At 36.7% G+C, this 16382-nt stretch overlaps 2 protein-coding genes across 2 annotated transcripts; both read left to right on the forward strand.

The window, feature by feature from the left end:
- The first annotated feature begins 274 nt into the window (after positions 1 to 274).
- LOC122969183 (major histocompatibility complex class I-related gene protein-like) lies at positions 275 to 5710 on the forward strand. Its single transcript, XM_044334746.1, has 7 exons — positions 275 to 465; positions 1135 to 1401; positions 2487 to 2765; positions 2942 to 3244; positions 4139 to 4249; positions 4456 to 4473; positions 4633 to 5710. Exons 1-7 carry the CDS (start codon positions 417 to 419, stop codon positions 4641 to 4643), a joined length of 1038 nt encoding a protein of 345 aa, XP_044190681.1. The 5' UTR covers positions 275 to 416; the 3' UTR covers positions 4644 to 5710.
- A 3017-nt stretch (positions 5711 to 8727) lies between these two features.
- On the forward strand, positions 8728 to 14796 carry LOC122969184 (major histocompatibility complex class I-related gene protein-like). Its single transcript, XM_044334747.1, has 6 exons — positions 8728 to 8856; positions 10374 to 10643; positions 11541 to 11819; positions 12899 to 13201; positions 13913 to 14017; positions 14329 to 14796. Exons 1-6 carry the CDS (start codon positions 8808 to 8810, stop codon positions 14331 to 14333), a joined length of 1011 nt encoding a protein of 336 aa, XP_044190682.1. The 5' UTR covers positions 8728 to 8807; the 3' UTR covers positions 14334 to 14796.
- Positions 14797 to 16382: the final 1586 nt, after the last annotated feature.

Below are 16382 nucleotides of genomic sequence, written 5' to 3' on the forward strand. Positions count from 1 at the left end.
TACCTTGGGGAAAGCAGCACTGGGCAGTCTATGTTGACCTGTTCTGGACAAATGGCGGGCGATTTCTCGTTTCACGTTAAAAAAGATAAATATAATATATAATATATAGGCCTAATGTATAATATATGGTGACTGATTTTTTTAAGAACAATATCATCGGTTTTCAGTTCGTTATGTCACATTCATACTGGACAAATTACAAATTGGATTTGATAGTCCTGTTGAAAAATAATAATACTTATTATCATAATTAGCCTAGTAGAATATTTCCCTTTAACAACATTGGTCTCCTTATTGGTCACATCTGAACTGTGACTCTTCACTGACAGACACGCCCCACGTACCTGTCAGTATAAAAGACACATTTAACGTCAGCTGACTCTGGCTCTGGAGCTCTGCCTACTTATCCAAACAAGATGAGGAAATTAATTGTGTTGCTCCTCTTCTCTCACGTTGTCTCATCAGGTAAAATCACATTTATAATTCTAAGTGTTATTCCTGTTGTTGCTGTAAAAGTTGTTTGTTTTATTCCTCTATCTATCTTCGCTATTGCACCACTCTGTCACTGCACACTTTCACTTTCACTTTTTTTCAATCATATCATTGAACTAACGATAATGAAAATGACATACGATTATATTATTATTAAGTCGGTGCATTATGAGTTATTATGAGTTTAGACTTTGTTTGTAAAATGTCAATGTCATGATCACATGTTGAAAAAAGCTTGACGATAGGAAACCACCGCTCACTGTTGCTAGGAGACCGCAATGTATGTTGAAACGACCAATGCTGCTCATTCTGATGTATTAGAGTTACATTAATTAATGCGCAATAACATTCCTACAGTATAATAGGCCTATTTTTCTGTTGCAACTTAGCAAATCCTTGCTGCAACGAGTGTGCTGTAATTGCTTGTTTGTTTAAAAAAATATTGTATACTGGCCATTTACATCACTTGTTGCTCAACATTTACATTCAACAAAAATATTACGTTTGATTTATTTGTGATTTAACAGAAATTAAAAGTTTAGTGGGGGGGGGATTGACAACCAATTATCCAATCAAACAAAACTAAACAAAAAAATTGTATAAAATACCATTCACATCCTGAAAACCTTCTTTATCCTACAGTGAAACACTCCCTGAAATATTTCCTCACTGCAACTTCTGGAGTGCCAAACTTCCCAGAGTTTGTGGGCGCTGCGATGGTTGATGAAGTTCAGGTGGGTTACTGCGACAGCAACATCAAGACAGCAGAACCCAAACAGGACTGGATGAAAAGATTGATAAAGGACGACCCACAGCATCTGGAGTGGTATGCTCTGAAGTGTTTAGGTAATCAGCAGGTCTTCAGAGCCAACATTGACAGCTTGAAGCAACGCTTAAACCAAACTGGAGGTACAGTATCTTTATGTTCATGTTTGACTTCTACTGCTCAAATGTGCGCACACACATACCTTCTCCATGTTTTTGATAAGGAACCCTAATAATTCACATACTTGAGTGAAACATAAATTACTGCTACCTTTGGTCTAAGTCCACATCCCAAAAACCTAGTCAGCATCTGCAGGTAAAAATGCTGGTGGCTTTATGAAATTATTTACTGATGGATGGACCAGTTTAAGGACATGGCTCTTTTCTATATTTTTCTTATTGTCAACACATCTCATGCACAGAGCCAAAGCAACAATGAACTTATCCTACTTACAAGTATTGTGTGTGTATCCAAAGCCTGATATATGTGCCGTAGACATCCGTTGTTGTCCAGAAACTATTAAAAACACATCAATGAGCCACACTTCTGCACTGTGTGACATGTTCCTTTGCCAGCTATCAGTAGTCTTCGGAGCAGTTTCTAATCAAACTACAGTAGTCATTGTCTTAATGGCAAAGGAACATATCATCCAGTACAGCAGTGTGGCTCACTGACATGTTTTCAATAACAACAGTAGAGGTCTTCGGTACAGAGGAATAAGATATATCAGGCTTTGGATAATCACAATACTTGTTAGTAGATCAATCCATTGTTGGTTTGGCTCTGCACATGAGATTTGTTGACAATAAGAAGAATATAGAAAATCACCAGCCTTATCCTTTAAGAAACACAGACCACCACTCAGCCGTGATAACAGTCTTGTTGATGACAGTGACTCTCCATGACTGTTGGGTTGTTATGTTTCTCTGCTATTTCTCTCATATCTACCGGTAGTTATTAGGGTGTTCCTGCCTTTGCCACTAAAGTTGTGTTTAGACTGAAATCAGCCCTGCATTGGGTAGATCTCACTCTGTTTCCCAGCAGTCTCTGCTTTCTCTCTCTCTCTGAGTCGTCCACACTGTCCAGATGATGATTGGCTGTGAGTGGCTTCCATGCAGCCAATAACAGTGTAGATCTTCTGTTTTGATGTCTGTGGATATGTGTGCCCATGTGGTGAAGATGTGATATCAATGCTGACTATTCTGCCATGTCTCTCTCTCTCTCTTAGGCTCCCATATTTTACAGAGGATGAATGGCTGTGAATGGGACGACGAGACAGGAGAGATTGTTGGTTTTAATCAGTACGGTTATGATGGAGAAGACTTCATAGCACTGGACCTGCAGACACTGACATGGATTGCTCCAAAACCACAAGCTCTCATCACCAAACTAAGATGGGATACTGAGAAAGCTCGATTAGAATACAATAAGAACTACTACATTCACAAATGCCCCGAGTGGCTGAAGAAATATGTGCACTATGGGAAGAGCTTTCTGCGGAGAACAGGTGGAATAACTGTACATGGCCAGATGTAATATTGTATAAGGACACAACATTCAAGTGCCTTTTCTGTTTTGAATGCATATTAACATTCCTATGAAAATAAAACAATATATAGACACACAACTCAATTATTATGTGTCCCAGTTTAAACCCATCTGTTTCTGTCTGCCTCTCTCCAGAGTTTCCCTCAGTGTCTCTCCTCCAGAAGACTCCCTCCTCTCCAGTCAGCTGCCACGCTACAGGTTTCTACCCTGACAGAGCCATGATGTTCTGGAGGAAAGATGGAGAGGAGCTTTATGAGGATGTTGAACATGGAGAGATCCTCTCCAACCATGACGGATCCTTCCAGATGAGCATTGAGCTGAAACTTTCATCAGTCCCGCCTGAAGACTGGAGGAGGTACGAATGTGTGTTTCAGCTCTCAGGTGTGAAGGACGACATCGTCACTGAACTGAACAAAGCAGTGATCAGAACCAACTGGGGTAAGACCTGCTACCTCTGCCTATGTCTTGTTTATTTTGTTTGTCTGTTACCTAGCAGGATATCTCTGTGAAAGTTGATGGAGTGTTAGATCATAGACCCATGAATCAGATTTTGTTGTATATAGTGCCACCATGTGGCTATTTATAAATCACTACCTCTTGGCTTGAGGCTTCTGTTTCTGTGTAAGTTATGCCAAGTTTTTCCAGGAACCTGTGGTTCAAGACAAATCTTTTAGTGAGGACAAATGATCCACCAATTTGAAGTTGCATATCAGACTTGACCTGGGGATGTTTACAGTTCATGGTTGCACCAAGGCAAAGGGGAACCCCCTTCAAAAAAGTTTCTTATATTTAGTACTATTAGTTTACAGCTTCACTATCTGTGAAGCTTTCCAAGTTGTTAGTTGACATAATCAGCATTAACACATTGTGCAACTGCAACCAAATTTAGATGACAGGTGCTGACATCTACTCCGAGAGGTCCTGCAAAGTTTGATGGCTTTTCACATCTAGAGATGGAGCTACTGAGTCCATGGTACATAACTTGGTTGCCTTGTGCAGGATAAGGTTCTATATAAATAAATTTGCCTTGCCTTGCCTTATAAACTACTTTAAATTTTTGCTTTTTTGTCCTGAACTTTGAGGTGTAGAAAGTTATTTCCTTGTGAATTCTTTGGTTCATCGAAAATAAGGCATATTCACTTTTCTCATGAACAGATTTCTGCCAGTGAACAACTGTACCCATTTAAAACAAAACACTGATGTGCACCTCTTTACTGAAAGTGTATTTGATTTTTATTATTTACAACACATTTGCTTAAGTAATATTGATTGACAATACTGCTAACTCTGCCTGAATGAACCCAAATTGGGAATGTTCTGTTCTGGTTCCAGTTTCTCCCTCAGACTTCCCTGCTGTCGCCGTCATTGGAGGTGTTGCAGGACTGTTGCTCCTGCCTGCTGTCGGCATCGCTGCATTTTTCATCTGGAGCAGAAACTGTCAGGGTGAGAGACATTAACGTTTTACTCCACTAATGAATTTAAAAGGAATACATGTGATAGTCTAACATAAAGAGTAGCTACATATTTTGTGTGGTACTTTCAGTAAGTGAATCCATTTGTTTGACATTTCAAATGATAATAAAGTGCAAAGAAGGTTTTTTCTGAAATATTAATCATTTTGTAACATTGTTATCTCATCTATATTTCAGGGTTTCAGCTTGTTAACAGTAAGTATTATATCTTGAAATATTTTAATTGATCTTTTTCACCTTGTAGATGAACAAATCATTTCCTGTTCACTTTAAAAGCAAATGTTCTGCATAATGTGGACACAGTTTTGGGCCAAGGTTTTACTGTTGATGTTTATTAACTATTTGTCTTGACAGGGGAACAGTGAAGATTAGAAGAGGATTCTGAACTCCAGTGAATGAGAAGTCAACTAAATCAAACATTTTCCAAGAGAGCATTTTCTCTTAGAGATCAAACATCGAGTACTGAAGTTGCTGAATGAGGTGAAACACTTCTGCCCAGGAACACACAGCCTTCATAAAGAGAGGTAAAGCTAATGACTTCCAGCTAACTGTTGGTCATCAGTCCCCCTCAGTGGAGCTCTGACCCACCAGCATGTTGATGCTGAGTACCTTGGACAGCTCCAGGATCAGGACTCTGGACAGCAGCCATGAGAGTCAACACGTCATTGTGTAAACTCTTCAGACTCTGACTTTCTTGACTCTGAAGCTGCAGTGACAAAAACTTGTCAAACCTACAAAACAACCATGGAGACAGTCTGTAGGAAGCAGGGAAATATACAATTTGCATTTGTTTCCAATGTGTTTGTCACATTTACTAAATATCCACCTGCAGAATTTCATCTTTTTCTATCTGTTCAAGCAAGTTTGCTCTCATGTGATCAAGGATCTGTTCTCCATGACGTCTGGCAGAGACAGCTACAGTGTGTAGTGAGACAGAAAATGCATTGTGTTGAAAGTTTAATATGCATCATGACTTATTTGATAGAGTGTGTGTGAGCAAGAGGGACAGTGAGAAATAAAAAATCAGATGTGTGTTTTGGTAAAGTTCAACTAGAGAGCAACATAACATTGAAATCTCTGAACCAGAAAACTTGTTTGTTGTAGAAAAGCGAGTTGACAGACAGAATATTTTATATATACGTATTGTTTTCCTTTTCTGCCATAATTGGTCCAAACGCCAGATTCTCTGTATAATCAAAATTAGAAAGATATATTCAGATACAATAGAGAATAGTAAAGTAAGTAGAAATACTATAATAATAAATTGAATTGTGTATATCAGCAACAGGAAATGTTAAATCACTTTATGGGGGGAGACGAAACTTCAATTAAATAAAAAAAAAAAATCCAGCAACTGTCCAGCTCTTAAAGGGAACCGTGAAAGAGGTTTCCCTCACTGTAATCATTCTTCCTGTTCATACTTGCTACTAAAAGATCCCCTTTAAATGTGCTTTCACTGTAAACGATGGAGGCCAAAATCCACATTGTGTACACAACAATCATTTTGTGCAAAAATGCATTTAAAAGTTTATCTGAAGCTTATATAATGCTTCATTTACAGTCTTCTTAGCATCAAATTCCTTCTTTGTGTTTCCCTGTTGAGCTGTGGTGGAACTATTTGGCACTAAAAAGACTATAAATAGAAAAACGACTGAAGCTTTATATTTGCTTCAGGATAATAAATAATAATAATAAAGAATAATGCAACAACAATAAATAATATATAAATAAATAAAATAAAATGAACACATGACAGTAGGACTGAGCAGCAGCAAAATATTTTTGAAGAGAAAGACATAACAGTAATCTTGATGTCAGAGAGGAGTGGCTGGTTGTAAAAAAAATCCTTGACTGACTGGGAGCTTTGCAGCGATCAACCTCAGATACCTAAATTTCTGGCTTTATCTTTATCACCAACAAACATCTTATTCCTTCTTGTTTCCACTGAAGAAGAACAAATTAAACTCTGATAACTGAAGAGCTTTTTACACATGACTTTTTTCTTTCATTTACTTGGTAATTACATTACATTGGAACACTGTGAGACTGATTTGGAGATGAAAATCAAAAGACAGAAAAACATAAAATAAAACGTATTTTTCTTTTGTCTCTGCCTTGACTACCATTAGTGCACATTACATAAATAAATATGTGCAGCAGGTTAAAATTATCAGTGGGGAAAGGTGCTGTCAGTATTAATAACAGCTGCATAATACCTACATTATATTTTGTTGAAACGTATTTAAAACTTAGATTTGTTGTGGAAAATAAAATCATGACCTACAATATACTGTAAAAACATTGTATTACAATGCATTATCATCCCTGGGACTGGAAAGTTATTTTTGTAGTAGGCTTCCTGTAACTTCTTATAATGTAATAAAGTCTGACTTAGCAACTTTTGAGTTTTTCATTACTTCATGAAGTCAGGCTTAAGTAGATTTTGTGTTTATTTTGGGAAAAGCAGAACTGACCAGTCAATGTTGACCTGTTCTGGACAAATGGCGGGCAATTTCTCATTTCAGGTTAAATAAGAAGACCACCGCACACTGTTGAGACCGCAATGTATGTCCAAACGACCAATGCTGCCCCCCAATAATATTATTTATATTTTGATATGACTGTCAACATTACATATTTTTTTGTATTTGTTAATATTTGTAAATTTGTATTTGTATCTGTATTTGTTGAGGCAGCAAAATTATTTGTATTTGTATTTGTATTCGAATAAAAGTGGAAAGAGGCTTAAAAATCCTGTTTTTGTATTTATCACGCTTTTAATTTTAGAAAATTAAAGTGTTACAATAGGTGTTCATGAATAAACTACCTTACGAAGGAGGTCCCCACACCAGGTCTTGAACTGGAGTCTCCCAGATCAGAGACGACTGCGCTGACTACTGAGCTAAAACTTTACTCATCAACTCATTGCAGACAGACCTCTACCTATCTATACACCAACATCACAGAGACAGTACACCATGTAACATGTAGTAGAACTTCAAAGGTGATTCTTGCTTTGCACTTTTCATTTATTGCCTATTTTTTACAACCTAACTTTGTGGAAAGGAGAAGGGGAACAACAGGTTATGGAGAGTCGCTTGGGACTTACCCCTGATAGATGTAACAGTGGAGCAGAGGGGAGAGATTGAGATAACGATGTAACCAACCTGCAAACTGGTATAAATACAGATACAAATACAAATACTGGGCTCCCTGCACATCCCCACTGTAATACGATACCTACATTACAAACAATGATGCTGCATTGGTTTAGGAAGGGAATGTATTTCTGATGTTCTAATTAATAGCAAAGAGAGTAATAAGTAAATATGTAAGTAAAGTAATACTTTGATTTCAGGTCATTTTGGTGTATGGGAACTGTTCTCAGTGTTAACTGCAGTGGGTGCCTGAGAACAAAGACACTGTTCACCAAAGTTGACGGGAAGTAGTCTGCTTGCAACAAAAACAGCTGCTTCACAAAAAAGAAAGTAAAGAGAATAACGCTTTAAGTGCAGTTTGCTGCTGCAATTTTCACGTGGATTTTCATATCACTGACTTTTCAAAATACAATTTTCACCAAGTAAAGAACTCATAGCCTATGCTATTATTAAATTATTATTAATACTTAAACATCTAATCATCAAAATTATACATGACTCCAATTAAAGAAAAACTTTTTTAACTATCATTAAGTTTTCTTAATGATAGTGATTATTAGAAGAATGGCAATCATATTTTAAATTATATTCATAAAAACACTATGTAGCCTAAAGATGTTAGTAGGTTGCAGGCTGGTAGGCCATCTTCATGATTAAAAAAAGGACAAACAATTTATATAAATGAAATAGTCTTACAACACATCACCATATGATTTGTATAATTAAACCTGGTTAAACAATGTTAAACCTGAGCGTTGCTATTCTCAAAACTCACAAGGCCATCTTCAAAGTCTAAGAATTGCAACAAAGTAAAAACAATTTGGATGAATGAAATGGCTTCAAAACAACTATCTAATTCCAATCCCACACAGGTTCTAGTGGGAGCTATTAGCTCCACTAGCTGATGTAGTTGTTATGTTATAAGGAATAATTAATCATAACTTCAAAAGCAGATTATCTCAAATCAAGGACTATTTTAATGGACAACTCAGAAGGTTATTTTTGCTCCTCAAGACTTTTAGTTGAGGACTAGACCGTACTTCCCCTTCGAGTAAACTTGCAGCTCTCATTTATCCTAAAAAATAAATAAAAACGAGAGAATAATCATAATAATGAAAGTACAGCAGAGAGCACGAAGTGATGTGTCATCATTTTTAAAAATAATTCCGTCCAAAGTCTGACTAGAACTGAAACTAAAGCAGAGTATTTTACAGAAGTCTGAACAAGTTACTTTCTATTACTGAACATTTGACTGTTTGTTAATCCAGACACTGAGGAGGAAAGGCTTCACTCTGTCTGACTGTCTCTACCCACGGGCTGGACTGAATCATCTCAAAGAGTGGTCCGGAAACACTTTTTTATTGGAACAAGATGAAGATGCTATTTTTATTGCTCCTCTTCTGTCACGTCGCCTCTCCAAGTAAGATCACACTTTAATTCTTTCCTTTATACCCTTTTCTGTGACATTAGTTCTACTTTCTTCTCACACAGAAACAGTAAATGATTAATCTCATGTATCACAAAATTAACTATAGGCCATACACCTGACTTCATTTTAATGCTGTTACTTCTAACCAGAGAATTATTGAATTTCCATGTAGTCTGTGAGATTGTCACCAAAGTCACAGCATCTACACAGAATTTCAGATATTACAAAAGCTGTATACGCCTTGAATTACATTTACTGTTTTTAATTACTCTGAGGGTCTGTGGCACACAGTCAGCAGCTCATTTGAGTTCTAACTCAATTTTTCTCTTCACATATCATATTCTAAGGTGTTTGTCAAAAGGTTTCATTTCCTGTAATCTACCGTGAACACTATATTTCTGCCACAGGAAATGTTAAACCGCTGTATGGGTAACAGCTTGAGTTAAAAACACCACAGCGACTGTCCAGCTGTTAAAGGACAGATTCACAATTTTTCAGGTCCATCTTAAAACAACAGTCAGGTGCCCATATAAACACTGAATGAGGTTTTCCTCACCGTAATCATTCCTCCTGTTCATACTGGCTATTAAAAGATCCCCTTTAAATGTGCTTTCAGTGTAAGTGATGGAGGCCAAAGTCCACAGTGCGTCCTTATTGTGTGCAAAAATGTATTTAAAAGTTGATCTGAAGCTTATATTCAGCTTCAGCAGTCTGAGTTAGTCATATCAAGTGGATATCTGCCACATTTACAGTCTTTTTAGCATCAAATTCTCTCTTTGTGTTTCCTCTGACAGTGTTTCCCTGGTGAGCTGTGGTGGAATCACAGTAACAAAAAGAGGAACTTTGGCACTAAAAAGACTCTAACGTTGAAAGATATCCACTTGATTTGACTCATTTGGACGCTGAAGCTTCATATCAACTTCAGATAAACTTTTAAATACATTTTTGCACAGAAGGTGGACTGTGGATTTTAGCCCCCATCACTTACATTGTAAGTGCATTATGAAGGTCAGTATGAACAGAAGGAACGATTATGGTAAGAAAAATCTATAAATCTATTTTAATGTTCATTTATGCAGCTGACTTGTTTTAAGGCAGACTTGAAAAATGATGAACATGTCCTTTAAGGCAATGTATTTATGACTGAGGCAGACCTACGTGTAGGCTATGTAATGGGAGTGACATCACCGACTAAATACTGAGCCTCCCCTTTCTATTTTAATCAAAATAAAACAATAAAACAGTAAGCAACATGAACCTCACAATGCACATAACATAAAACTCATGCTTTGTTTGTATACTACCCACAACATGGTGTTGACAGTATCTGGGAACATAAAATCTGAGTGAATATCTGATAAAACAGATCTCCTCTAAAAATACTGATCATTACAATAGTATGAAAATTGCTATAATATATTCCTTTTTGGCATACGGTGGTTAGAAAAGGATACAAAAGGATGTAAAACATGTAATTACTAAAAACTGAAAACCTCTTTTTCCTACAGTGACACACTCCCTAGTATTTCTCTTCACTGGATCTTCTGGAGTTCCAAACTTCCCAGAGTTTGTGGGTTTTATGATGGTTGATCAAGTTGAAGTGGTCTACTGTGACAGCAACATCCAGAAAGCAAAACCCAAACAGGACTGGATGAAAAATTTAATAGAACATGATCCAAACCATCTAGACTCTGTATATACTGCAGAGTGTCTGGCAAGTCAAAACTTCTTCAAAGACAACATTATAAGTTGGATGCAGCGATTTAACCAAAGTGGAGGTATATTTACTGTTTTTTTTTTTTCAACTGTGCAATAAACACATGGTTTAGTGAGCAACTATCAGTGGAGCCATCATGACTAACTGAATGAACAAAGTGCAGTTTTTAGGGTTTTTATTTGTTTTTTTTTCATGTCATTTTCACTACTTGACTTTTGTGGTGCTTGTATTTTCTCTTACTTTGTATATTTTGATTGTTATGCACCGTATCACCAAGGCAAATTCCTCGTATGTGCAAACAGTCCGTGCACCTTTGAGAACACGCGAAATGACCAGTGTACATCCAAAGCTGTGTTCAATTTGTTTGATAACAAGATAAACAAATAGACAATGCATTATTTTGTTTTTACTGCTTTCAGTAATTTTAGCAACATTTCCATTTTTTTTAATTCACATTGTGACGACAGTATAAAAACAAAATAATAAATTGTATATTTGTTTATCCTGTTATCAAGGAGGGTTCATGAACCGCTAACCTACTTGGCAATAAACCTGTCTCTGATTCTGATTCTCACTGAAAAACACCCTGAAACAACCATAACAACCAGTGTTGCCAGATGAATGATAATTATCATAATTGTACGATTATTTTTTTTTTTGTACGATGTAATGCCAAAAGTCCCATAATGAGCGATCATTTTGTGACACTTAGTATTAGTCTAAGCCATCCCATTTTAGCTCAATTCCTGACAGGATCAGGATAGTAAAATATGCATATATATATATATATATATATATATATATATATATATATACATATATATATATAGTGTGTATATATATAGTGTATATGTATATGAGTGTTTGTGTATGCCAAACATTTCAGATTCTTTCACACTGTTTCTGCCAGCAGTCTCATTCTGGTTTACTACAGTCTCTGTCTTTGTCTCTCCCCCAGGTGTTCACACTCTCCAGAGGATGTATGGCTGTGAATGGGATGATGAGACTGAAGAGGTTAATGGTTTTGATCAGTATGGTTATGATGGTGAAGACTTCATATTATTTGACCTGAAGACACTGACATGGATCGCTCCAAAACTACAAGCTGTCATCACCAAACACAAGTGGGACAATGACAAAGCAGCAATAGTAAAGCAACGTCATTACCTCACCCAGATTTGTCCTGACTGGCTGAAGAAGTATGTGAACTATGGGGGGAGCTCTCTGCTGAGAACAGGTAGAATCACATGATCCAAGATAGATTCATGTATAGTCTATTCTGTCTCCAATGTTCAGTAACATTACAATGAATATGAAGCAACATCACTCTCTCTCAGGTCAGTGTCCTCTGTCTCTTGGTGGAGTGTTGTCTAATCCAAAAACATATTTCCAAAGCATTTTTGGGCAAAAACCATGCAGTTTACCATGGGTTTTAGGAGACATTCAGGTTTGTATGAAAGTGATGTGTTTTGATTCAGTTTTACTCAAAAACTGGAAAGTGGCTCCACGTTTTTGAGCAGCTATTTGAAAGAGGCAACTGTAAGGGTAAGTGTAATGGAAGTATGACACTTTATAGCCAATAAATAAAACTTAAATATAGTGATATAAGTATATTATGACATTATCAGCTCCAGTTATTATATTTTTTATGATTTTTTTAAATCCAGCTAATAATGTAATAACCAGCCAATAATTTAATAACTTATTACATTATGTGTGAAAAGTTATGTTATTGGTTTAGAAATTTTATTACATTATGGACTTTTATTACATTAATAATGGAAAAATGATTAAAAATGGTTATTGGCAGTTATTACATTAACATTAGTTATTCTATTATTGGCTGCTACATCGGTCCAGTGCATTTAGAAAGATCTCACACACTCATACAGTGAGCGAGTATGTTAAGAAGACACTGTCAGTGAACTGCGTGTGTGTGTGTGTTGTGGGTGAGGGGGAGGCATCAGCGTTCTGGCTGAGTGGGCGTTTCCATTTGAAGAACCCAGAAAGGAATGCAGGTGGAGTCGCCCTTTAAAATGCGTAATGAAAACAGGGGAAATGACAAGAAATTGTTGTGGTATTCATACAGCAGTTGGTGAGATCAGACTAGCCTGCCAGTTCTGCCACATGAACAACTTAACAATGAAAGTTTGAGCAAGCTTTTTTCTTGGAAGGGGAACAAATACTAGAAATTTGGAGAAATTTTCATTTGAAATCCATATTTTGGCCACTGTATAAAGAAAATGACTTTTTTACTTTTCTACTTTTTCTGATTTACACTGGGCACACAAACTCTCTCACTTTCTCTCTCTGCAGACCTTCCCTCGGTGTCTCTCCTCCAGAAGACTCCCTCCTCTCCAGTCAGCTGCCACGCTACAGGTTTCTACCCTCACAGAGCCTCACTGTTCTGGAGAAAAGATGGAGAGGAACTTTATGAGGAAGTGGAATATGGAGAGATCTTCCCTAACAACGATGGATCCTTCCAGATGAGTGGTGACCTGGACATTTCATCAGTCCCACGTGAAGACTGGAGGAAGTACGAATGTGTGTTTCAGCTCTCTGGTGCAAAGAAAGACATCATCACCAATCTGGACAAAGCAGTGATCAGAACCAACTTGGGTAAGACTGGAATCAGAAGTGATGTGGGAAATGCACACCTGATTTTTACCTCCACCAAGGAGGTCATGTTGTTTGGTTACACAACTCTGTTGGTATTTGTAACTAATAGCAAAGTATGTCAAAAAAACATCTGATAGTTGAAGCAGGTGCACTGCACTTCATGCTTCGGGGTGAACGGCTGGTCTGTTGTGGGCTCTCTGTATAAACACTTATCTCGTGCACATGAAGTAACAAAAAAGTGGGAACGAATTGTATCTTGTGTGCACACAATAGCATTTCAAGCACTCTATGAGTTAAAATGTGGCCTTAGTATATATATATTTTCTCTCTATGGCCTTTCTGTGGCTCTGTACATTTGAAACAAAGAGGTCCTGCAACTCTTTGTCCAAATTATTTTTTTCATTTTTTTTCCAGTTTTGAGAAATGATGATTGTAATAGAAGTAGTAGAATGGTAGCAGTGTATCTTGTAATAAGTTTGTTCATACAGTATTCATGTGTGACAACACATTTGTTGGACCAATAATGATTAAGAACATCGCCAGCTCTGTCTGGAAAATTACTACCTCCTCAGCAGGACTGAAATTTGTCAGCACTGAGCTGTTACCCATGAAAACACATTCAGAACCACACAACATGACTTGTGACGTTCCAACAATCTAAATGAGCCCAAACTGAATGCTCTGTTGTTTTGGTTTCTGGTTCTCCTTCAGACTTCCCTGCTGGTCCAGTCATTATTAGAGTTGTTGTAGTACTGGTCCTCCTGGCGAGCTGCATCGCTGCATCACAAATCTTCATCTGGAAAATGACAAACAATGGTGAGTGACAAAAATGTAACTCCATATTTTGTGTGGTTTTTCTGGTAATATAGAGCCCATAAAATATAAATATCTCAAATGCACTGACATTTCTAGTGATTCTTCCTTCTCTCTTTTACTATATTTCAAAATCTCACTAATAATAATTTCTCATTATTATTTTGTGGTTTCAACCTGCAAACACTAAGTTTTTCTTTTTTTGCTCTTGTGTACGAGCTACTAATATACCACAAACTCTAAAAGCAAATTCCCTGCATATGTGGACACCAGTTAGGTCAGTAATTCACTTTGACTGTCTGTTCCTTTGTCAGCTTGAAGATGAGACGAGGATGCTGAACTCTACTTACTGAGGAGTCAACAGAATCAAACACTGTCTCTGAGAACGCTTCTCTCTACTGACAATCATCTGGAGAGAGTTGATGCTTCTAAATGCTGCATAAAGCTTATGCTTATTCATGCAGATGTCTCCCACCCAGGACTGACAGTACTGGTGGTTGCTCAGCGGAAAAAAAAAATCATTAGCAGTATCATTATGTGAGTGTGTAGAATAGTTAATGCTTGTATATGTTTTCTGTGCTTTTTAAAAAAAAAAATCACATATGTGCATCCAGAGATCCAAGAACAGTGTCTGTTTCTACAAAATGTTTTTAAATGTTAAATCAAATGAATGCTTCACACATTGCACAAATAGGAGGACTGATGGTGACACACACTGTACAAAGTTTATGTCACAAATCATGTTTTATTGTGCTTTTATTAAAACACTGACTGCAATTAGATTTGAGGCTGGGTTTCAGTAACTTTCCACTAGAGAGCAACATGATCTTGAAACATCTCATTCTGAAATTCCTCTGCTGTGAGAGAGAAGCATGTTATCAAAGAGAAACTACACGTTTTATTTGTTCATCTCCTCATGCAGGTTTGTTCTCATGTGATTAAGGATCTATTTTCCATGTGGTGTTTTAACCAAGACAGTTGCAAATCTGTAGTGAGATACATTGTGTTGAAAATGTAATATTCAACATTCAATTCAATTCAGTTTCCTTCATTATAACTAAGAGATGGTGACTGAGGAAGGATAAAATAAGTGTGTGAGAGAGATATGAAAAATGATTAAATTCCACTATATTTTCAGGAAATTTTACAATGTCTACATAGATACAGTAAATAAATGGCATTTTGTTGTTGCCATTTTTGTCAATAAATGCAGTAAAGTAATTTGTGAAAATTCATAAGAGGCCAATTTTAAGTTAGAATTTAATAAATAATAATAAAGAATGATGCAATAGCAAAAAAACGAAAAAAAAATGAACACATGACAGTAGGACTGAACACATGTCAAAGATTTTAGAAGAGAAAGACATTATAGTAATCTTGACTGGGAATTCATCAGAGATCAACTGCAGATACATAAAAGCAATTTTTTGTTCCTGGCTTTATCTTTATCTTTAGCTTTAACAAACATCTTCTTCCTTCTTGTTTCCACTGGAGAAGAACAAATGGAAACTCTTTGATAGTTGAACAGTTTTTAACTCATGACTTTCTTCTTTCATTTATTTGATAATTACATTATACTTGAACACTGCAAGACTGAGATGGAGATGAAAATCAAAAGACAGAAAAGTATAAAATAAAACATATTTTGCTTATGTGTACCTTGACTACCATTAGTGCACATCTTCGTCGGTGTAGCTCTCACAGGGTACAAGAAGAAACTAGAAGAATCCTAGTTCTAGGATTATAAGGATATAAATAATAATTGCCCGAACTATTGTTGTGCCGCAGGTATTACTGCCTTTTGTAAAGCACTTGATAATCACTGATTTTAAGTCTGTCTCAGAACAACAGTCAGGTGCCCATATGAACATTTAGATTTCCTTCAAATGCCGATGGGGGATGAAAGTCCTTGTTTTGCGCAAAAATGTACCTAAAAGTTTATCTGAAGATAATGTGAGGCCTCAGCAGTCTGAGTTAGTCAAATACAGTGTATATCTGCAGTTTCAGTCTATCTCAAAAAGAGCCGCTTGTGTTTTGACAGACAGTGTTTTTCTGTTCAGCTGCATTGGAAGGATCGTAACTAAAAGATGGACTTTGGCACGAAAATGACTAATTTTGAAAGATATTGATTCGACTCACTTGGACAACTGAAGCTTCATATTAGCTTCAAATAAACTTTTAAATACATTGTTGCACAGAAGGAGGACTGTAGATTTTGTCCTCCATCTCTAACATTGTAAGTGCATTATAAAGTGATCTCTTAATGGTCGGTATGAACAGGTGGAATGATTACAGCAAAAAAAACGGGTCAATGTTCATTTGGGTGTCTGACTGTTGTTTTAAGACAGACTTGAAAACTGTGAACCTA

This window comes from Thunnus albacares, chromosome 19 (genome assembly GCF_914725855.1).
Source record: "Thunnus albacares chromosome 19, fThuAlb1.1, whole genome shotgun sequence".
Taxonomy (NCBI): domain Eukaryota; kingdom Metazoa; phylum Chordata; class Actinopteri; order Scombriformes; family Scombridae; genus Thunnus; species Thunnus albacares.

What these genes read in the sequence shown, in the direction of transcription:
- LOC122969183 (XM_044334746.1), top strand. Translation starts at nt 417, where the DNA reads ATGAGGAAATTAATTGTGTTGCTCCTCTTCTCTCACGTTGTCTCATCA. An exon ending in CTCTCACGTTGTCTCATCAG is followed by an intron (nt 466 to 1,134) that starts GTAAAATCACAT and finishes TTTATCCTACAG; the next exon opens with TGAAACACTCCCTGAAATAT. An exon ending in AGTGATCAGAACCAACTGGG is followed by an intron (nt 3,245 to 4,138) that starts GTAAGACCTGCT and finishes TTCTGGTTCCAG; the next exon opens with TTTCTCCCTCAGACTTCCCT.
- LOC122969184 (XM_044334747.1), top strand. Translation starts at nt 8,808, where the DNA reads ATGAAGATGCTATTTTTATTGCTCCTCTTCTGTCACGTCGCCTCTCCA. An exon ending in GAGCTCTCTGCTGAGAACAG is followed by an intron (nt 11,820 to 12,898) that starts GTAGAATCACAT and finishes CTCTCTCTGCAG; the next exon opens with ACCTTCCCTCGGTGTCTCTC. An exon ending in AGTGATCAGAACCAACTTGG is followed by an intron (nt 13,202 to 13,912) that starts GTAAGACTGGAA and finishes GTTCTCCTTCAG; the next exon opens with ACTTCCCTGCTGGTCCAGTC.